This window comes from Oncorhynchus keta, chromosome 27 (assembly GCF_023373465.1).
Source record: "Oncorhynchus keta strain PuntledgeMale-10-30-2019 chromosome 27, Oket_V2, whole genome shotgun sequence".
In the NCBI taxonomy this organism is placed as follows: domain Eukaryota; kingdom Metazoa; phylum Chordata; class Actinopteri; order Salmoniformes; family Salmonidae; genus Oncorhynchus; species Oncorhynchus keta.
In genome coordinates, this window is record NC_068447.1 from 12063575 (window position 1) to 12087750 (window position 24176).

Here is a 24176-nt window from a genome sequence, read left to right on the forward strand (position 1 = left end):
TATTGAATCCATCCAGGCAAAGTCTATGAGATGTAGTCCTTAATAACGTCCTTAATAACGGAACTGACTTATAAATCTACATTCTCACAGTCTGGCGCTGTATTTACGTTCATGTTTATCATGTGGCTGACTAACACCGTTTGGCTTAGTGACTTAAGCAGTCCAATGAATGTCTGTTAACAAGAGGAAGTGTTGTATTGGCATGACAGGAAGTGGCTTGCACAAACTCTTGTTACCAGATTCAGGCCGATTGACCTCCCACGTAGCAACCACCACAAGCCTGACTCATCTGTGATAGCTGTACGGTGATGCATAGTAGATCTTACGTTAGAATTAAGCATAATCACAGCAAGCACATTCACCCTCACCAAGTTCATGTGTTGCATTGGCCACCTACATGGATCATCTTGTCGGCCTCCAATGTGAATACCGCCAACGTGGTACTATGAGCTTTAATATATAATCAAATGTTTTGTGCCAAAGTTCAAAGTTCCACTTCCACAAACTTACTGTAAACTGTCCTGTTTGTCTTAGCATTGATGACCAGGTTGTTAGTTGAAATAACCACATTGCACTGCAGTAAATCAACATCATATTTTTTATTTTATTTTACTAGGCATGTCAGTTAAGAGCAAATTCTTATTTTCAATGACAGCCTAGGAACAGTGGGTTAACTGCCTGTTAAGGGGCAGAACAAGATATTTGTACTTTGTCAGCTCGGGGATATGAACTTGCAACCTTTCAGGTTACTAGTCCAACGCTCTAACCACTAGGCTACCCTGCCGCTGTCAGCGATTGGGTGCAGAGTGAAAGCGGAGTCAGGTGCAGGACACAGGTATTGAGTAATCCAACTGAGTTCTACTCAAAGAATAAAGCAAAATTCCAAATAGGAACATACAACACAACTCTAACACAACCACAACCACTTAATGACATGAAATATCACAGACAGAACAGAAATGTATGTCAGATGGTTAAATAGGTATTGTAATGAGGGACTGTAAAACACGTGTGTGTGTAGTCAGACAAAACAAAACGACTCAGAAAAATGGATGGGTAGTGACTAGAAAGCCGTTGACGTCGACCGCCGAACACCACCCGAACACCACCCGAACACCACCCGAACCCCACCCGAACCCCACCCGAACACCACCCGAACACCACCCGAACACCACCCGAACACCACCCGAACCCCACCCGAACACCACCCACCCGAACCCCACCCACCACCCGAACCCCACGAACCCCACCCGAACACCACCCGAACACCACCCCCCGAACCCACCCGAACACCACCCGAACACCACCCCCAACACCACCCGAACCCCCCGAACCCCACCCGAACACCACCCGAACACCAACCACCCGAACACCACCCAAACTCCACCCGAACACCACGAACACCATCCGAACACCACCCGAACACCACCCGAACACCACCCGAACACCACCCGAACACCACCCGAACACCACCCGAACACCACCCGAACAAGGAGAAGGGCCGACTACAGGGACCTTTATCAGCCGCCCCATAATAGGAAACTATTCAGCGTTTCTACAGGAAGAAGACTAATACCCGTGTTCTATCAACATTATTGATGTATTTCAGGTTGTTCATGTAAAAGATCATGTGGTATAATATATGCCATTTAGGGACGCTTTATCCAAAGCCACTTACAGTCATGTGTGCATACATTCAGCGTTTGGTCCAGGAAGAACCTACTACCCTGGCGTTACAAGCCCCATGCTCTACCAACTGAGCCACAGAAGGACCACTGGTATCAATGACTTACCTGGTTAAATAAAGGCTAAATAAATGAATGAATAAAATAACCCTGCTATTCACTTTGTCACCCAGCTGTTTCCATCACAGCAATGCTTATTTTCACGACAATTTCATAAACATTAGACCATTTCGCCCACAGCGACTGTTATTCACTTTTGCACTGTGGAGACACTGTGATGAAATGAGAAAATACTTGCAATAGGGCTCTTACATTTGACATTGTATATTATTCACTCAATGGTTGTATCGGTGTAATTGTGGACATTGGTCCCTTGTTGCTGTAGAGAAAATAATAGCCAACATAAAATTCACATTTGAGGTTACTGTGCTCTCCTTGGAGGTTACACAAAGCCAGTGGCACTGAGTCTGCAGGGGTGAGGCAGCCTTGAATGTTGTGTGTGTTTGTGTACGTGTGCGTGTGCGTGTGCGTGTGTGGAAAGGAGGGTATGAGAGTATGAGTGGGTGGGTGGGTAGAGAGGAAGCGGTGGAGAGGTAGAAAAAAGGAAGAAAAAAATGATTGTCTCATAAGCTTCCCTAAAGCCAAGCAGTAAAGAGTCAAACCTGCCTGTGTCTGTGCTGCTGGCTCATCTGGACTGAGACCTTGGTCCAACACACATCCAAACAGTACACAGGAACACAAGGAGAGAGGCGATAACTGAGGGCCAACTTCGACTGCAGTCCCCTTGGTGAGTTACCTGCTTGGCCTATCTCATTGACAGTGTGATAGTGACAACCAAGAGGCATATGCATACTGTACTGTATGTCTGCAGATAAACTACAGATTGTCTTCAGCTTGTTATAATGTTTACCCCGTCATCATATCACTTGGAATTAACCTCACTTTTTCGCCAAGAACATGGAAGACTCGCTAGTCAGTCTGAGGCAGCGTTTCAGCCCAGCTGATGCATGATTTCAGCTCAGTCTTCCATCATTACAGTACGGCGTACGGTTATGTTCTGAGCTTCCTTACCATATTTTTTGTTGTTGTGCTATATGTAATAATTATAAACTGGGTGGTTTGAGCCCTGAATGCTGATTGGCCTGCAGCCGTGGTATATCAGACCGCATATCACAGGTATGACAAAATATGTATTTCTACTGTTCTAATTATGTTGACAACCAGTTTATAATAGAAATAAGTCACCTGGGGGGTTTGTGGTATGTCAAATCAAATCAAATCACGTTTTATTGGTCACGTACACATGATTAGTAGATGTTATTGTGGGTGTAGAGAAATGCTTGTGCTTCTAGCTCTAACAGTGCAGCAGTATCTAACAAGTTGTCTAACTATTACACAACATATACCCAATGCACACAAATCTAAGTAAAGGAATGGGATTAAGAATATATAGACTAAGATACATTAGAATAGTATGGAATACAGTATATACATATGAGATGAGTAATGTTAGAGCAGCATAGACTAAGATACAGTAGAATAGTATGGAATACAGTATATACATATGAGATGAGTAATGTCAGAGCAGCATAGACTAAGATACAGTAGAATAGTATGGAATACAGTATATACAGATGAGATGAGTAATGTCAGAGCAGCATAGACTAAGATACATTAGAACAGTATGGAATACAGTATATACATATGAGATGAGTAATGTCAGAGCAGCATAGACTAAGATACAGTAGAATAGTATGGAATACAGTATATACATATGAGATGAGTAATGTCAGAGCAGCATAGACTAAGATACATTAGAACAGTATGGAATACAGTATATACATATGAGATGAGTAATGTCAGAGCAGCATAGACTAAGATACAGTAGAATAGTATGGAATACAGTATATATATACATTATTAAAGTGACTAGTGTTCCATTTATTAATGTGGCCAGTGATTTCAAGTCTATGTATATAGGTCAGCAGCCTCTGACGTGCTAGTGATGGCTATTTAACAGTCTGATGGCCTTGAGATAGAAGCTGTTTTTCAGTCTCTCGATGCCAGCTTTGATGCACCTGTTTTGACCTGTACTGACCTTCTGGATGATAACTGGGTGAGCATATGGCCAATATACCACGGCTAAGAGCTGTATTCCAGCACTCCGCGTTGCATCGTGCTTAAGAACAGCCATTAGCCATGGTATATTGGCCATATACCACAGCCCCTCTGGCCTTATTGCTTAACTATAAATAAACACATCACCTCTTCATCATTTAATATTCTAATTAGTCACTGAAGTCTTATTTATATTTTAAATGTTTATATTTTTATTTGAAAAAAATATATATATTTTCTTTGAAAATGCTTTTGAGCTCATATCAAACTTGAAAGCTATTTACATTTTTACTATTTGCTTTCAGAATGTATTCTCCTTTTGTTGTGTTACAGCCTGAATTCAAAATTGATTACGTTGATGTATTTTTCTCACCCATCTACTCACAATACCCCATAGTGACAAAGTGAAAACATGTTTTTAGAAATGTTGGCAAATTTAGAAAGAGTCTATACATTGTAGAAGCACCTTTGGCAGTGATTACAGGTGTCATTTTGGGTAAGTCTCTAAGAGCTTTCCACACCTGGATTGCGCAACATTTGTCCATTATTCTTTTCAAAATTCTTAAACATCTGTCAAATTCGTTGTTGATCTTTTGCATTTTCAGGTCTTGCCATAGATTTTCAAGTAGATTTACCTGTATGTCAAAACTGTAACTCAGCCACTCAGGTACACAGGTACACTCAGTGTAGATGTCGCCTTGTGTTGCCTTGTGTTTTAGGTTGTTGTCATGCTGAAAGGTGACTTCATCTCCCAGTGTCTGGTAGAAAGCAGACTGAAACAGGTTTCCTCTTGAATTCTGCCTATGCTTACAATACCAGCTTTACAACACCAGCTTTACAACACCAGCTTTACAATACCAGCTTTACAATACCAGCTTTACAATACCGGCTTTACGATACCAGCTTTACAACCCCAGCTTTACAATACCAGCTTTACAATACCAGCTTTACAACACCAGTTTTACAATACCAGCTTTACAATACCAGCTTTACAATATCAGCTTTTCAACACCAGCTTTACAACACCAGCTTTACAACACCAGCTTTACAAGACCATCGTTACTACACCAGCTTTACAATATCAGCTTTACAATATCAGCTTTACAACACCAGCTTTACAATATCAGCTTTACAACACCAGCTTTACAATATCAGCTTTACAATATCAGCTTTACAACACCAGCTTTACAATATCAGCGTTTACAAGCTTTAATACAAGCTTTACTATACCAGCTTTACAATATCAGCTTTACAACACCAGCTTTACAATATCAGCGTTACAACACCAGCTTTACAATACCAGCTTTACAATATCAGCTTTACAATACCAGCTTCACAACACCAGCTTTACAACACCAGCTTTACAATATTAGCTTTACAACACCAGCTTTACAACACCAGCTTTACAATATCAGCGTTACAACACCAGCTTTACAATACCAGCTTTACAATACCAGCTTTACAATACCAGATTTACAATATTAGCTTTACAATACCAGCTTTACAATATTAGCTTTACAACACCAGCTTTACAATACCAGCTTTACAATACCAGCTTTACAATACCAGATTTACAATATTAGCTTTACAACACCAGCTTTACAATACCAGCTTTACAACACCAGTTTTACAATACCAGCTTTACAATACCAGCTTTACAATATCAGCTTTTCAACACCAGCTTTACAACACCAGCTTTACAACACCAGCTTTACAAGACCATCGTTACTACACCAGCTTTACAATATCAGCTTTACAATATCAGCTTTACAACACCAGCTTTACAATATCAGCTTTACAACACCAGCTTTACAATATCAGCTTTACAATATCAGCTTTACAACACCAGCTTTACAATATCAGCGTTACAATACAAGCTTTACTACACCAGCTTTACAATATCAGCTTTACAATATCAGCTTTACAACACCAGCTTTACAATATCAGCGTTACAACACCAGCTTTACAATGCCAGCTTTACAATATCAGCTTTACAATACCAGCTTCACAACACCAGCTTTACAACACCAGCTTTACAATATTAGCTTTACAACACCAGCTTTACAACACCAGCTTTACAATATCAGCGTTACAACACCAGCTTTACAATACCAGCTTTACAATACCAGCTTTACAATACCAGATTTACAATATTAGCTTTACAACACCAGCTTTACAATACCAGCTTTACAATATTAGCTTTACAACACCAGCTTTACAATACCAGCTTTACAATATTAGCTTTACAATACCAGCTTTACAACATCATCTCCCAGTGTCTGGTAGAAAGCAGACTGAACCAGGTTTCCTCTTGAATTCTGCCTGTGCTTAGCTTCATTCCATTTCTTTTTTATTCTTGAAAAATTTCCCAGTCCTTAACGATGACAAACATACCCATAACATGATGCAGCCACCACTATGCTTGAAAATATGAAGAGTGGTACTCAGTGATGTGTTGCATTGGATTTTCCCCAAAAACATAACACTTTGTATTCAGGACAAAAAGTGATTTGCTTTGCCACATTTTTGCAGTTTTACTTTAGTGCCTTGTTGCAAACAGGAAGCATGTTTTGGAATATTTGTATCTTGCACAGGATCTTTTCTTTTCACTGTGTCCGTTAGGTTAGTATTGTGGAGTAACTAATGTTGTTGATCCATCCTCAGATTTCTCCTATCACAGCCATTAAACTCTGTGACTGTTTTAAAGTCACCTTTGGCTCATAGCAATTGAGTCAGGAAGGACGCCTTTATCTTTGTAGTGACTGGGTGTATTGATACACTGAGTCAGGAAGGACTGTATCTTTGTAGTGACTGGGTGTATTGATACCATCCAACGTGTAATGAATAACTTCACTTCAAAAGGAATATTCAATGTCTGCTTTTTTTATTTTATTACCCATCTACCAATAGATTACCTTGTTTGTGAGGCATTGGAAAATCTCCCTACACTTTGTGGTTGAATCTGTGTTTGGAATTCATTGCTTGACTGAGGGACCTTACAGATAAATTGAATGTGTGGGGTGCAGAGATGAGGTAGTCACTAAAAAATCATGTTAAACAATATTATTGCACACAGAGTCCATCCATGCAACTTATTATTGTCACGCCCTGGTCGAAGTATTTTGTGTTTTTCTTTATGTATTTGGTCAGGCCAGGGTGTGACATGGGTTTTTGTATGTGGTGTGTAGCTTAGTGGGATTGTAGCTTAGTGGGGTGTTCTAGGAGAGTCTATGGCTGTCTGAAGTGGTTCTCAATCAGAGGCAGGTGTTTATCGTTGTCTCTGATTGGGAGCCATATTTAGGCAGCCATATTCTTTGGTTGTATTGTGGGTGATTGTCCTGAGTGTCTTGATGTCCTTAGTCTGTGTTAGTTTGCACCAGTTAAGGCTGTTTCGGTTTTCACTACGTTTATTGTATTGTAGAGTTTGTGTTTTGGAGTCGTGTTATGTTGTGTAAATAAACATGGATCACAATATACGCGCTGCAGTTTGGTCCGACTCTCCTTCACCACATGAAAACCGTGACAATTATGTGACTTGTTAAGCACATTTTCACTCCTGAACGTGCTTAGGATTGCCACAACAAAGGGGTTAAATACTTATTGACTCAAGACATTCAATTCCTTCATTTTTCATTCATTAGTAAAAATATATATATATATATTAATGAAAACCACTATTCCACGTTGACATCATGGGGTGAAAATTCTGGCTGTAATACAACATTGGTAATACGTGAATGTAAGGCATTGTACTTCTCTGGGATTATTTCTATTTTGTTTATTTGGTACGTTATTTATTTCTGTCATACAATCCCGCTTCAAGGACTTCATCAGCAAATATACTGTATGCGAACGTTTATGTTAGTATGATGAATAAATCATTGCATATTTGCAGCTGCCTTGAGCCTAGAGTCACTGAGGAATGACTCTACTGATTCACCTATTGGCAAAAAAAACAGCTTTCAAACACCAGCTTTACAACATCCGCTTTACAACATCCGCTTTACAACATCGGCTTTACAACAACAGCTTTACAACACCAGCTTTACAATACCAGCTTTACAACACCAGCTTTACAACACCAGCTTTACAACACCGGCTTTACAATACCAGCTTTCAAACACCAGCTTTACAATACCAGCTTTACAGCATCCACTTTACACTACCAGCTTTACAATACCGGCTTTACAATACCAGCTTTACAACACCAGCTTTACAATACCAGCTTTACAACACCAGCTTTACAATATCAGTGTTACAACATCCACTTCACACTACCAGCTTTACAACAGCAGCTTTACAACATCCACTTCACACTACCAGCTTTACAATACCGGCTTTACGATACCAGCTTTACAACCCCAGCTTTACAATACCAGCTTTACAATACCAGCTTTACAATATCAGCTTTTCAATACCAGCTTTACAACACCAGCTTTACAACACCAGCTTTACAATATCAGCTTTACAACACCAGCTTTACAATATCAGCTTTACAACACCAGCTTTACAATAACAGCTTTACAATACCAGCTTTACAACACCAGCTTTACAATACCAGCTTTACAACACCAGCTTTACAATATCAGCGTTACAACATCCACTTCACACTACCAGCTTTACAACAGCAGCTTTACAACATCCACTTCACACTGCCAGCTTTACAATACCGGATTTACAATACCAGCTTTACAACAACCAGCTTTACAATACCAGCTTTACAATATTAGCTTTACAACACCAGCTTTACAACACCAGCTTTACAATATCAGTGTTACAACATCCACTTCACACTACCAGCTTTACAATACCGGCTTTACAATACCAGCTTTACAACACCAGCTTTACAATACCAGCTTTACAATAATAGCTTTGCAACACCAGCTTTACAACACCAGCTTTACAATATCAGTGTTACAACATCCACTTCACACTACCAGCTTTACAATACCGGCTTTACAATACCAGCTTTACAACACCAGCTTTACAATATCAGCTTTACAACACCAGCTTTACAATATCAGCTTTACAACACCAGCTTTACAACACCAGCTTTACAATATCAGCTTTACAAGACCAGCGTTACTACACCAGCTTTACAATACCAGCTTTACAATATTAGCTTTACAACACCAGCTTTCAAACACCAGCTTTACAACACCAGCTTTACAACACCAGCTTTACAATACCGGCTTTACAATACCAGCTTTCAAACACCAGCTTTACAATACCAGCTTTACAGCATCCACTTCACACTACCGGCTTTACAATACCAGCTTTACAACACCAGCTTTACAACACCAGATTTACAATATCAGTGTTACAACATCCATTTCACACTACCAGCTTTACAACACCAGCTTTACAACACCAGCTTTACAATACCAGCTTTACAACACCAGCTTTACAATATCAGCGTTACAACATCCACTTCACACTACCAGCTTTACAACACCAGCTTTACAACATCCACTTCACACTACCAGCTTTACAATACCGGCTTTACAATACCAGCTTTACAACACCAGCTTTACAATATTAGCTTTACAACACCAGCTTTACAACACCAGCTTTACAATATCAGTGTTACAACATCCACTTCACACTACCAGCTTTACAATACCGGCTTTACAATACCAGCTTTACAACACCAGCTTTACAACATCAGCTTTACAACACCAGCTTTACAATATCAGCTTTACAACACCAGCTTTACAACACCAGCTTTACAATATCAGTGTTACAACATCCACTTCACACTACCAGCTTTACAATACCGGCTTTACAATACCAGCTTTACAACACCAGCTTTACAACATCAGCTTTACAACACCAGCTTTACAATATCAGCTTTACAAGACCAGCGTTACTACACCAGCTTTACAATACCAGCTTTACAATATTAGCTTTACAACACCAGCTTTACAATATCAGCTTTACAACACCAGCTTTACAATATCAGCATTACAATACCAGCTTTACAATATCAGCTTTACAATATCAGCTTTACAACACCAGCTTTACAACACCAGCTTTACAATAAAAGCTTTACAACACCAGCTTTACAACACCAGCTTTACAATAAAAGCTTTACAACACCAGCTTTACAACACCAGCTTTACAATACCAGCTTTACAATACCAGCTTTACAACACCAGCTTTACAACATTCTCTCCCTTCTTTTCCCTCCAGGAACTTCTCAGTGATTGATCCACTCTCACGTTTAGACATGTGCACCTGAAGCCAAAGAAGAGGCTAGCTACTAACATACTGAGTCACTGTGTCAAAAAGACTGCATGTCTGTGCCTGCTCTCTCTCTACTTCTCACTGTGTTACTCTCTCTCTCCCTCTCCCTCTCTTTCTGTTTCTCATTGTGGTTGGTTCATGTCAATGGCAGACATTTCATTTGGTTTAGGATTACTCTGACATGTTGACAGACCAGGATTCAGGTATGGATAGATCCTAGTTTAGCGACAATCAGGCAACAAAGGAGAGAAATGATGTCTGATGATCTGAAAAATAAATGTTTAGTCAATGGTGTTTCTCTACTGCGTGTCATGTGTTGTGAATGTCAGTTTCAGGGGATGTGAGATCTTTCATTAACTGCTGTTCTTTTGACAAGAAGAGTTGACAAGTAGGGTGAAATATTTTAAATTCCATCTGAATTGAATTACTTTTGTGGTGTGTTCACTGTGTAGGCATAATAAGGGAATAATGTGATATCTCCCCTTCTCTCCCTCTCTCCCTCTCTCCCCCTCCCTCCCTCTCTTTCTCTCTCCCTCCCTCTCTCTCTCTCTCCCTCCCTCCCTCCCCCTCTCCCTCTCTCCCCCTCCCTCCCTCTCTTTCTCTCTCCCTCCCTCTCTTTCTCTCTCCCTCCCTCCCCCTCTCTCTCGCTCTCCCCCTTCCTCTCTCTCTCTCTCTCTCTCTCTCTCTCTCTCTCTCTCTCTCTCTCTCTCTCTCCTCCCCTCTCTCCCTCCCTCCCTCTCTCCCTCCCTCCCTATCTGTCTCTCTCTCTCTCCTCCCTCTTTGTCTCTCGCTGTCTCTGTCTCTGTCTCTGTCTCTGTCTCTGTCTCTGTCTCTGTCTCTGTCTCTGTCTCTCTCTCTCTCTCTGTCTTGGGATTGTTTTCACTCAATTCAACCAGTAATTCAACACAGCACCATGAGTGAGTCAGTAGAATCCACATCATCATCATCAACATCACACCCTGTGGACAACGACCAGTCAGCCTCCTGCCCTGCTGCCACAGCCCCTCGCAAAACAGTCCGGCTCCAGGAGAGGTACACACATCCATGATATTCAACTCACAGTACTGTCATCAAGGCCATGATAAACTACAGTACCAGTCAAAAGTTTGGACACACCTCCTCATTCAAGGGTTTTTCTTTATTTTTACGATTTTTTTACATTGTAGAATAATAGTGAAGATATCAAAACTATGAAATAACACGTATGGAATCATGCAGTAACCAAAAAAATGTTTTAACAAATCTAAATATATTTTATGATAAACTATAAGTGATACATTACGTAAATGCATATAGAGTCCTTGATCGTTTTGTCCTCTCTGTGGTTCCAATCATCCTCAGACGGGGATCCAATGTGTCCCTGGTGCTGGGCGTGAGCAGTCTCAGTCTGGAAGCAGTGGAGACCCTATGCTCCATCTCCACTCCCAGAGAGACCATCCTCCACCTGCTGAGGACCTCCACACGCCCTCTGACCCCCTCTCAGCTGCAGGAGGCGTCTGAAGAGACCAGCAGGCTGAACTCAGAGTACCAGGTTGGCATCTACTGTAACTGTTACTATGTGCAGACAATTGACTGCAAGCAGGATCAAGTTAAATCTGGACCTTAAGCCTGTCCGTTTTTTCCAACAGAAAATTCCTCCAAACTTTGTGAACCCTTCAGAGCTGGATATTCCAGGACGAGCTTTAAAGGACAGATACAAGACCATACTGCCAAGTGAGTGACTAAGTAAAGTTGATAAGCATAAGTTGATGAATGCTGAAACACACTGGCACCCAGACAATATAATAACCTATGTATAAACTCTAATCATGTTTAACCAGATCCTGAGACCCGTGTGTGTCTGAGGAACCCCGCAGCAGAGGAGGCGGGTGATACTGGGAGATACATCAACGCTAACTACATAAAGGTTAGAACCACCTGTAATTAAGAGGGTCATTGGTTTTTAACTGTGTTTAAGTTACGCAGACTTAAAGTCATTCTAGACCCTTATGGGGATGAAGAAGTGTAAGTAGGTGAACATGAAGTCATGCAAAAAGGTCATAAAAATGTATATAGAAGGTTGTGTGAAAGTATAGCATACGCATTGCACAGAGAATGTTAAGGATGTGGAGAGTGATATAGTTGATTTACGTGGGCGTATCATGATGTCAACCAAGGAAACCCACAGGAAGTCAAAGTGGAAATGACACAGCCACATATCTTGCTGTCGCCCACGCAGGGTTACAACGGTGCACCTAGCGCCTACATCGCCACCCAGGGCCCCATGCTCAACACCGTGCACGACTTCTGGGAGATGGTGTGGCAGGAGAGATCCACCACCATTGTCATGATCACCAAGCTGAAGGAGAAGAAGGAGGTGAAATCCCATCCTGCTTCCATTTCTCTCCTAACCTCTAAAAGTCTAAGCTGTGTGTGTGTGTGTGTGGGGGGGGGGTTCTACTACGCTAGTAGAGGTTGTTAAAACAATCCATATGTCAGCTTAGTAGAACACCCCCCCACCTTTAGCTATTTCATTTAGTGTATTTAGCTATTTGATTTCAACTTTTAGGACCCCTTTATGTAAAACAAAAAATAAATATATATGTACATGTCCAGTTGAAGTCAGAAGTTTACATACACCTTAGCCAAATACATTTAAACACAGTTTTTCACAATTCCTGACATTTAATCCAAATAAAAATTCCCTGTCTTAAGTCAGTTAGGATCACCACTTTATTTTAAGAATGTGAAATGTCAGAATAATAGTAGAGAGAATTATTTATTTCAGCTTTTATTTCTTTCATCACATTTCCAGTGGGTCAGAAGTTTACATACAGTCAATTGCCTTTAAATTGTTTAACTTGGGTCAAAAGTGTCAGGTAGCCTTCCACAAGCTTCCCACAATAAATTGGGTGAATCTTGGCCCATTCCTCCTGACAGAGCGGGTGTAACTGAGTCAGGTTTGTAGGCCTCCTTGCTCACACACTCATTTTCTATGGGATTGAGGTCAGGGCTTTGTGATGGCCACTCCAATACCTTGACTTTGTTGTCATTAAGCCATTTTGCCACAACTTTGGAAGTATGCTTGGGGTCATTGTCCATTTGGAAGACACATTTGCGACCAAGCTTTAACTTTGTGACAGATGTCTTGAAATGTTGCTTCAATATATCTACATAATTTTCCTACCCCATGATGCTATCTATTTTGTGAAGTGCACCAGTCCCTCCTGCAGCAAAGCACACCCACAACATGATGCTGCCACCCCCGTGCTTCACAGTTGGGATGATGTTCTTCGGCTTGCAAGCATCCCCTTTTTTCCTCCAAACATAACGATGGTCATTATGGCCAAAGAGTTATATTTTTGTTTGATGTACGATCTTTTTCCCCATGTGCAGTTGCAAACCATAGTCTGGCTTTTTTATGGCAGGTTTCGGAGCAGTGGCTTCTTCATTTCTGAGCGGCCTTTCAAGTTATGTCAATATAGGACTCGTTTTATGGGGATATAAATACTTTTGAACCAGCATCTTCACAAGGTCCTTTGCTTTTGTTCTGGAATTGATTTGCACTTTTTTCACCAAAGTACGTTCATCTCTAGGAGACATAACGTGTCTCCTTCCTGAGCGGTATGACGGCTGTGTGGTCCCATGGTGTTTATACTTGCGTACTATTGTTTGTGCAGATGAACGTGGTACCTTCAGGCATTGGAAATTGCTCCCAAGGATGAACCAGACTTGTGGAGGTCAACGATTTTATTTCTGAGGACCGAGTGGTCCTATTAATTTGCATGGACGTTTTCGTGAGAAGACCAATTTTCAGGATGTCTCCTGGTCTGACAAACACCGCTGTGGCTCGGCCACCTTCCATCGCAGATGGGTTGTCTCACCGCAGATGGGTTGTCTCCTGGTCTGACAAACACGGCTGTAGCTCGGCCAGCTTCCACCGCAGATGGGTTGTCTCCTGGTCTGACAAACACGGCTGTAGCTCGGCCACCTTCCAACACAGATGGGTTGTCTCATGGTCTGACAAACACGGCTGTAGCTCGGCCACCTTCCACCGCAGATGGGAAGTCTCATGGTCTGACAAACACGGCTGTGGCTCGGCCACCTTCCATCGCAGATGGGTTGTCTCACCGCAGATGGGTTGTCTCCTGGTCTGACAAACCCGGCTGTTGCTCGGCCAGCTTCCACCGCAGATGGGTTGTTTCCTGGTCTGACAAACACGGCTGTAGCTCGGCCACCTTCCACCGCAGATGGGTTGTCTCCTGGTCTGACAAACACGGCTGTAGCTCGGCCACCTTCCAACACAGATGGGATGTCTCCTGGTCAGACAAACCCGGCTGTAGCTCGGCCAGCTTCCACCGCAGATGGGTTCTCTCATGGTCTGACAAACACGGCTGTAGCTCGGCCACCTTCCACCGCAGATGGGAAGTCTCATGGTCTGACAAACACGGCTGTGGCTCGGCCACCTTCCACCGCAGATGGGAAAGGCCGACATAGGCGGATGCAGTGGGTTGAGACACACAGCCCATGTAAAAAGATATCTCTACCTTAAACTGACAGATTTTGATGGCAATTTCTTTATTCTGTTTCTTAGATTGATGTGTCAATAAATCTTGAAGTCTAACGGGTTTCCTTTGACAGACCCATTGGTGATAAAGCAGAGATGGTTTATAAAATCCTTGTTAGAGACTTTGGGTCATGTCTGAAGTATACAGAAAGTGTGTTCTGTGTTTCAGAAGTGTGAGCTTTACTGGCCAGAGAAGGAGGGCAGCTATGGCAGTTTTGAGCTCAGAGTGGCCATTGTGAAAGAATGTGATGGCTACACAATTCGAGACATAATTATTCAGGTGAGATAGTAGGTTATTGTTGTCTGAACATCTCATAATGCCAGTAAAAGCTCTGGGTTACACCAGTTTCAGAACTTAAACACTTCTGAATGAAAGAAGGGATGGATGGATGAATAAATGAATGCATGGATGGACCGATAAATGAATTAAGGGATGGATGAATGAATGAATGAATGAATGAATGAATGAATGAATGGATGGATGGATGGATGGATGGATGGATGGATGGATGGATGGATGGATGGATGGATTAATGTAGGGATGGATGGATGAATTAATGAAGGGATGGATGGATGGATGAATTAATGAAGGGATGGATGTATGAATGAAGGGATGGATGGATGGATGGATGGATGAATTAATGATGGGATGGATGGGTGGATGAATGAATGAATGGATGGATAGATGAAGGGATGGATGGATGAATTAATGAAGGGATGGATGGATGAATGTAGGAATGGATGGATGTATGAATGAAGGGATGGATGGATGAATTAATGAAGGGATGGATGGATTAATTAATGGATGGATGGATGGATAGATGAAGGGATGGATGGATGAATTAATGAAGGGATGGATGGATGAATGTAGGAATGGATGGATGTATGAATGAAGGGATGGATGGAGGAATGAATGGATGGATGGATGAATGAAGGGATGGATGGATGAATGTAGGAATGGATGTATGAATGAAGGGATGGATGGATGTATGAATGAAGGGATGGATGGATGAATGTAGGAATGGATGGATGTATGAATGAAGGGATGGATGGATGTATGAATGAAGGGATGGATGGATGAATGAATGAAGGGATGGATGGATGAACGAAGGGATGGATGGATGTATGAATGAAGGGATGGATGGATGAATGTAGGAATGGATGGATGTATGAATGAAGGGATGGATGGATGGATGTATGAAGGGATGGATGGATGGATGAAGGGATGGATGGATGTATGAATGAAGGGATGGATGGATGAACGAAGGGATGGATGGATGTATGAATGAAGGGATGGATGGATGTATGAATGAAGGGATGGATGGATGAATGAATGAAGGGATGGATGGATGAACGAAGGGATGGATGGATGTATGAATGAAGGGATGGATGGATGAATGTAGGAATGGATGGATGTATGAATGAAGGGATGGATGGATGGATGTATGAAGGGATGGATGGATGGATGAAGGGATGGATGGATGTATGAATGAAGGGATGGATGGATGAACGAAGGGATGGATGGATGTATGAATGAAGGGATGGATGGATGAATGAAGGGATGGATGTATGAAGGGATGGATGTATGAATGAAGGGATGGATGGATGTATGAAGGGATGGATGGATGTATGAATGAAGGGATGGATGGATGAACGAAGGGATGGATGGATGGATGTATGAAGGGATGGATGGATGGATGAAGGGATGGATGGATGTATGAATGAAGGGATGGATGTATGAATGAAGGGATGGATGGATGGATGAAGGGATGGATGGATGTATGAATGAAGGGATGGATGTATGAATGAAGGGATGGATGGATGGATGAAGGGATGGATGGATGTATGAATGAAGGGATGGATGGATGTATGAAGGGATGGATGGATGGATGTATGAAGGGATGGATGGATGTGTGAAGGGATGGATGGATGTATGAAGGGATGGATGGATGTATGAAGGGATGGATGGATGTATGAAGGGATGGACGGATGTATGAATTATGGGATGGATGGATGTATGAATTATGGGATGGATGGATGGATGTATGAAGGGATGGATGGATGTATGAATTATGGGATGGATGGATGTATGAAGGGATGGATGGATGTATGAAGGGATGGATGGATGTATGAATGAAGGGATGGATGGATGTATGAAGGGATGGATGGATGTATGAATGAAGGGATGGATGGATGGATGTATGAAGGGTTGGATGGATGTATGAATGAAGGGATGGATGGATGTATGAAGGGATGGATGGATGTATGAATGAAGGGATGGATGGATGGATGTATGAAGGGATGGATGGATGTATGAATGAAGGGATGGATGGATGTATGAAGGGATGGATGGATGTATGAAGGGATGGATGGATGTATGAATGAAGGGATGGATGGATGGATGTATGAAGGGATGGATGGATGTATGAATGAAGGGATGGATGGATGTATGAAGGGATGGATGGATGGATGTATGAATGAAGGGATGGATGGATGTATGAAGGGTTGGATGGATGTATGAATGAAGGGATGGATGGATGTATGAAGGGATGGATGGATGGATGTATGAATGAAGGGATGGATGGATGTATGAATGAAGGGATGGATGGATGTATGAAGGGATGGATGGATGGATGTATGAATGAAGGGATGGATGGATGTATGAAGGGTTGGATGGATGTATGAACGAAGGGATGGATGGATGTATGAAGGGATGGATGGATGTATGAATGAAGGGATGGATGGATGGATGTATGAAGGGATGGATGGATGTATGAATGAAGGGATGGATGGATGTATGAAGGGATGGATGGATGGATGTATGAATGAAGGGATGGATGGATGTATGAAGGGTTGGATGGATGTATGAATGAAGGGATGGATGGATGTATGAAGGGATGGATGGATGTATGAACGAAGGGATGGATGGATGAATGAAGGGATGGATGTATGTATGAATGAAGGGATGGATGGATGTATGAACGAAGGGATGGATGGATGTATGAATGAAGGGATGGATTGATGGATGAAGGGATGGATGTATGAATGAAGGGATGGATTGATGGATGAAGGGATGGATGTATGAATGAAGGGATGGATTGATGGATGAAGGGATGGATGTATGAATGAAGGGATGGATGGATGGATGGATGTATGAAGGGATGGATGGATGTATGAATGAAGGGATGGATGGATGTATGAAGGGATGGATGGATGAACGAAGGGATGGATGGATGTAAGAAGGGATGGATGGATGTATGAAGGGATGGATGGATGTATGAAGGGATGGATGGATGTATGAATGAAGGGATGGATGGATGAATGAAGGGATGGATGGATGAATGAAGGGATGGATGTATGAAGGGATGGATGTATGAATGAAGGGATGGATGGATGTATGAAGGGATGGATGGATGAACGAAGGGATGGATGGATGGATGGATGTATGAATGAAGGGACGGATGGATGGATGGATGAACGAAGGGACGGATGGATGGATGAATGAAGCAGTTAACTTACTAACAACAATGTGTCCTACAGGTGGGCTCAGAGAGCAGGCAGGTGAGGCACTACTGGTACTCCACATGGCCAGACCACCAGACTCCAGACTGTACTGGACCTCTGCTCAGACTGGTGGCGGACGTGGAGGAAGACAAGCAGTCCCACCCCGGCCTAGGAACCACCATCGTCCATTGCAGGTCCACACTAAAACAACCCTTAACACTGGCTCTCATTAACACAACCCTTAACACTGGCTCTCATCAACACAACCCTTAACACTGGCTCTCATTAACACAACCCTTAACACTGGCTCTCACAACCCTTAACACTGGCTCTCATTAACACAACCCTTAACACTGGCTCTCATTAACACAACCCTTAACACTGGCTCTCATTAACACAACCCTTAACACTGGCTCTCATTAACACAACCCTTAATACTGGCTCTCATTAACACAACCATTAACACTGGCTCTCATTAACACAACCCTTAACACTGGCTCTCATTAACACAACCCTTAACACTGGCTCTCATTAACACAACCCTTAACACTGGCTCTCACAACCCTTAACACTGGCTCTCACAACCCTTAACACTGGCTCTCATTAACACAACCCTTAATACTGGCTCTCATTAACACAACCCTTAACACTGGCTCTCATTAACACAACCCTTAATACTGGCTCTCATTAACACAACCCTTAATACTGGCTCTCATTAACACAACCCTTAATACTGGCTCTCATTAACACAACCCTTAACACTGGCTCTCATTAACACAACCCTTAATACTGGCTCTCATTAACACAACCCTTAACACTGGCTCTCATTAACACAACCCTTAACACTGGCTCTCATTAACACAACCCTTAATACTGGCTCTCATCAACACAACCCTTAACACTGGCTCTCATCAACACAACCCTTAACACTGGCTCTCATCAACACAACCCTTAATACTGGCTCTCATCAACACAACCCTTAACACTGGCTCTCATCAACACAACCCTTAATACTGGCTCTCATTAACACAACCCTTAATACTGGCTCTCATTAACACAACCCTTAATACTGGCTCTCATTAACACAACCCTTAACACTGGCTCTCATTAACACAACCCTTAACACTGGCTCTCATTAACACAACCCTTAATACTGGCTCTCATTAACACAACCCTTAACACTGGCTCTCATCAACACAACCCTTAATACTGGCTCTCATCAACACAACCCTTAACACTGGCTCTCATCAACACAACCCTTAATACTGGCTCTCATCAACACAACCCTTAATACTGGCTCTCATTAACACAACCCTTAACACTGGCTCTCATTAACACAACCCTTAACACTGGCTCTCATTAACACAACCCTTAACACTGGCTCTCATTAACACAACCCTTAACACTGGCTCTCACAACCCTTAACACTGGCTCTCATTAACACAACCCTTAATACTGGCTCTCATTAACACAACCCTTAACACTGGCTCTCATTAACTGTCACTTTGGTAAATGTGAGAGAACTAACATCGGCATATGTTATAGAATGTCCTTGATAAGAAAACAGTCCGAGGCTAATTGTACAGTTCTCGCTTCCTGTGTGTTTATACAGTATATATACAAAAGTATGTGGACACCCTTAAGGGACACTCCATTTCACAGACCATGTCAGTCAGAATTAACTTCTCACAATAATGATTCACCGCGACTAGCTTGAGTTCACTTACAGACGACAAATGCGAATGCTATGGAATTAATGTTGTGTTGTGTTCGATACGTGTATGTTCTGTATGTGGACTGTGTATTGCAGGCAAATACTGTAGCAGAGACTGGAGAATAGATACGTGTCCTTTCCAACAAGTCAGTTCGTCAAATTTCTGCTCTGCTAATTTAGGACCGTTGTCTGGAGACTCTTTGGATTTCCAGTGTCTCCATCACGTGTTTCTCTGTCTGTGTTGTTTATAACAAAGACCCCTGGCTGCCTTCACGTTCCTTTCACATTTTAAAAAGGGGTGACTGGTAGAACAGGTTGTCAGGAGGATCCGGTTGGAGTCAGACATGCTGTGACTCTACTTGACTTCATTTGTCATATGCTCTCCACTACAGTGCAGTGACTGGTAGAACAGGTTGTCAGGAGGATCCGGTTGGAGTCAGACATGCTGTGACTCTACTTGACTTCATTTGTCATATGCTCTCCACTACAGTGCAGTGATTGGTAAAACAGGTTGTCAGGAGGATCCGGTTGGAGTCAGACATGCTGTGACTCTACTTGACTTAATTTGTCATATGCTCTCCACTACAGTGCAGGGATTGGTAGAACAGGTTGTTTCATCGCCAGCAGCATTGGATGCCTGCAGCTAAAACACACCAGTAAGGCTGACGTGCTTGGAATCGTCTGCAAGCTACGCCTCGACAGGTACTAGCTACAACACACTGCCCTGCTGCTGGTAGTAAAGTGCCAGGCACGTGTCAATCAAACTCTGTTTCTATCAAGTAAAATATCAAGTGAGCACCTTGCTTCAAACAATACATTTGAAATTTGTCTTGAGTTATTTAAAAAGTGCTGTAGTGATAGGGATCTTGGATGTGGAGCTTCTAGGCTGGGTATCTGTGTTGCTCTTTGGGGTTTTAGGCTGGGTATCTGTGTTGCTCTTTGGGGTTCTAGGCTGGGTATCTGTGTTGTTCTTTGGGGTTCTAGGCTGGGTATCTGTGTTGCTCTTTGGGGTTTTAGGCTGGGTATCTGTGTTGCTCTTTGGGGTTTTAGGCTGGATATCTGTGTTGCTCTTTGGGGTTCTAGGCTGGGTATCTGTGTTGCTCTTTGGGGTTTTAGGCTGGGTATCTGTGTTGTTCTTTGGGGTTCTAGGCTGGGTATCTGTGTTGCTCTTTGGGGTTTTAGGCTGGGTATCTGTGTTGCTCTTTGGGGTTTTAGGCTGGATATCTGTGTTGCTCTTTGGGGTTCTAGGCTGGGTATCTGTGTTGCTCTTTGGGGTTTTAGGCTGGGTATCTGTGTTGCTCTTTGGGGTTTTAGGCTGGGTATCTGTGTTGCTCTTTTGGGTTTTAGGCTGGATATCTGTGTTGCTCTTTGGGGTTCTAGGCTGGGTATCTGTGTTGCTCTTTGGGGTTTTAGGCTGGGTATCTGTGTTGCTCTTTGGGGTTTTAGGCTGGGTATCTGTGTTGCTCTTTGGGGTTCTAGGCTGGGTATCTGTGTTGCTCTTTGGGGTTCTAGGCTGGGTATCTGTGTTGCTCTTTGGGGTTTTAGGCTGGGTATCTGTGTTGCCTTTGGGGTTCAAGGCTGGGTATCTGTGTTGCTCTTTGGGGTTCTAGGCTGGGTATCTGTAAATCACTTTCTAACAACTGCTGATGTATAAAAGGCTTTATAAAATATATGTGATTGATTGATTGATTGTTTGTTTTGTCAGGGGTGGTATGATACAGACCAGTGAGCAGTACCAGTTCCTGTACCTTACCCTGGCCCAGTACAGCCGACAGCTGGTGAACACAGACTGTGGCTCAGAGAGCCCAGTCCCTGTTCCTGTCCAGACTGGCAGTACTACAGGAGAAACGTGGTGACAGTGAAAGCCCAGCTGAAGCTCTGTCTTTCTGTATGGGAGGACAAGATTCTGGAACTCTGTCTTTCTGTATGGGAGAACAAGATTCTGGAACTCTGTCTTTCAGTATGGGAGAACAAGATTCTGGAACTCTGTCTTTCTGTATGGGAGAACAAGATTCTGGAACTCTATCTTTCTATATGGGAGAACAAGATTCTGGAACTCTGTCTTTCTGTATGGGAGAACAAGCTTCTGGAACTCTATCTTTCTGTATGGGAGAACAAGATTCTGGAACTCTGTCTTTCTGTATGGGAGAACAAGCTTCTGGAACTCTGTCTTTCTGTAATGGGAGAACAAGATTCTGGAACTCTGTCTTTCTGTATGGGAGAACAAGCTTCTGGAACTCTGTCTTTCTGTAATGGGAGAACAAGATTCTGGAACTCTGTCTTTCTGTATGGGAGAACATGATTCTGGAACTCTGTCTTTCTGTATGGGAGAACAAGATTCTGGAACTCTGTCTTTCTGTATGGGAGAACAAGATTCTGGAACTCTGTCTTTCTGTATGGGAGAACAAGCTTCTGGAACTCTGTCTTTCTGTATGGGAGAACAAGATTCTGGAACTCTGTCTTTCTGTATGGGAGAACAAGATTCTGGAACTTTGTCTTTCTGTATGGGAGAACAAGATTCTGGATCTCTGTCTTTCTGTATGGGAGAACAAGCTTCTGGAACTCTGTCTTTCTGTATGGGAGAACAAGCTTCTGGAACTCTGTCTTTCTGTATGGGAGAACAAGATTCTGGAACTCTGTCTTTCTGTATGGCAGAACAAGATTCTGCAACTCTGTCTTTCTGTATGGGAGAACAAGCTTCTGAAGCTCTGTCTTTCTGTATGGGAGAACAAGCTTCTGGAACTCTGTCTTTCTGTATGGGAGAACAAGCTTCTGGAACTCTGTCTTTCTGTATGGGAGAACAACATTCTGGAACTCTGTCTTTCTGTATGGGAGAACAAGATTCTGGAACTTTGTCTTTCTGTATGGGAGAACAAGATTCTGGATCTCTGTCTTTCTGTATGGGAGAACAAGCTTCTGGAACTCTGTCTTTCTGTATGGGAGAACAAGATTCTGGAACTCTGTCTTTCTGTATGGCAGAACAAGATTCTGCAACTCTGTCTTTCTGTATGGGAGAACAAGCTTCTGAAGCTCTGTCTTTCTGTATGGGAGAACAAGCTTCTGGAACTCTGTCTTTCTGTATGGGAGAACAAGCTTCTGGAACTCTGTCTTTCTGTATGGCAGAACAAGATTCTGGAACTCTGTCTTTCTGTATGGGAGAACAAGATTCTGGAACTCTGCTCATGTGCTGTCTGTGGCAATCTCATCCCCTTGACTGTGACAGTTATTTCAGCATTTTTATGGGCACGTGGGACTGGTTTGAATTGTATTGAAATTCATGAATACTCATTTTGTCCATATTTGCTACCCTGATAATAAATATGTTATGCCCTTGGCTTTAATTAATTGCAGTTCATTTGACATTCTGAAGACAAAATACATACACCACAGTTCAAATGTTTGCGGTCACTTAGAAATGTCCTTGTTTTTGAAAGAAAAGCTAATTTTTTGTCCATTAAATGAACATAAAATTGATCAGATATACAGTGTAGATATTGTTGACGTTGTAAATGACTATTGTGGCTGATTTTTTATGGAAAACACCAGTCTCAACGTCAACAGCGAAGAGATGACTCTGGCATGCTGGCCTTCTAGGCAGAGTTCCTCTTTCCAGTGTCTGCTCTTTTGCCCATCTTAATCTATTATTTTTATTGGCCAGTCTGAGATATGTCTTTTTCTTTGCAACTCTTCCTAGAAGGCCAGCATCCCGGAGTTGCCACTTCACTGTTGACGTTGAGACTGGTGTTTTGCGGGTACTATTTAATGAAGCTGCCAGTTGAGGACTTGTGAGGCGTCTGTTTCTCAAACTAGACACTCTAATGTACTTGTCCTCTTGCTCAGTTGTGCACCGGGGTTACTGGTTAGAGCCAGTTTGCTCTGTTCTGTGAAGGGAGTCGTACACAGCATTGTACGAGATCTTCAGTTTCTTGGCAATTTATCGCATGGAATAGCCTTCATTTCTCAGAGCAAGAATAGACTGACGAGTTTCAGAAGAAAGGTCTTTGTTTCTGGCCATTTTGAGCCTGTATCGAACCCACAAATGCTGATGCTCCTGATACTCAACTAGTCTAAAGAAGGCCAGTTTTATTGCTTCTACATTTACATTTACATTTAAGTCATTTAGCAGACGCTCTTATCCAGAGCGACTTACAAATTGGTGCATACACCTTATGACAACCAGTGGAACAGCCACTTGCATCTAAATCTTGTTGGGGGGAGAAGGATTACCTACCCTTACTTACCCTATCCTAGGTATTCCTTGAAGAGGTGGGGTTTCAGGTGTCTCCGGAAGGTGGTGATTGACTCCGCTGTCCTGGCGTCGTGAGGGAGTTTGTTCCACCATTGGGGGCCAGAGCAGCGAACA

General features: G+C 42.4%; 1 protein-coding gene across 3 annotated transcripts; it reads left to right on the forward strand.

The window, feature by feature from the left end:
* The first annotated feature begins 2303 nt into the window (after window positions 1-2303).
* Window positions 2304-23154, forward strand: LOC118375450 (tyrosine-protein phosphatase non-receptor type 7-like). 3 transcript variants are annotated; one of them, XM_052481693.1, is made up of 11 exons: window positions 10134-10252; window positions 10379-10437; window positions 10946-11081; window positions 11391-11580; window positions 11678-11762; window positions 11870-11955; window positions 12268-12405; window positions 14765-14875; window positions 18136-18293; window positions 20402-20515; window positions 21519-23154. In XM_052481693.1, the coding sequence occupies exons 3-11, from the start codon at window positions 10963-10965 to the stop codon at window positions 21667-21669; spliced, it is 1152 nt and encodes a 383-aa protein (XP_052337653.1). In that variant the 5' UTR covers window positions 10134-10252; window positions 10379-10437; window positions 10946-10962; the 3' UTR covers window positions 21670-23154. The 3 variants fall into 3 exon arrangements, with proteins under 3 accessions (XP_052337652.1, XP_052337653.1, XP_052337651.1); XM_052481692.1 differs by lacking the exons at window positions 10134-10252; window positions 10379-10437 and adding an exon at window positions 2304-2472; XM_052481691.1 differs by lacking the exon at window positions 10379-10437 and having other exon boundaries at window positions 10145-10252.
* The last annotated feature ends 1022 nt before the right edge of the window (window positions 23155-24176 follow it).

Coding starts and splice junctions, on each gene's coding strand:
- LOC118375450 (XM_052481691.1), top strand. CDS start 10,231: ATGTTGACAGACCAGGATTCAG. Junction 11,082..11,390: donor ACAGTCCGGCTCCAGGAGAG/GTACACACATCC, acceptor AATCATCCTCAG/ACGGGGATCCAATGTGTCCC. Junction 20,516..21,518: donor TGCAAGCTACGCCTCGACAG/GTACTAGCTACA, acceptor TTGTTTTGTCAG/GGGTGGTATGATACAGACCA.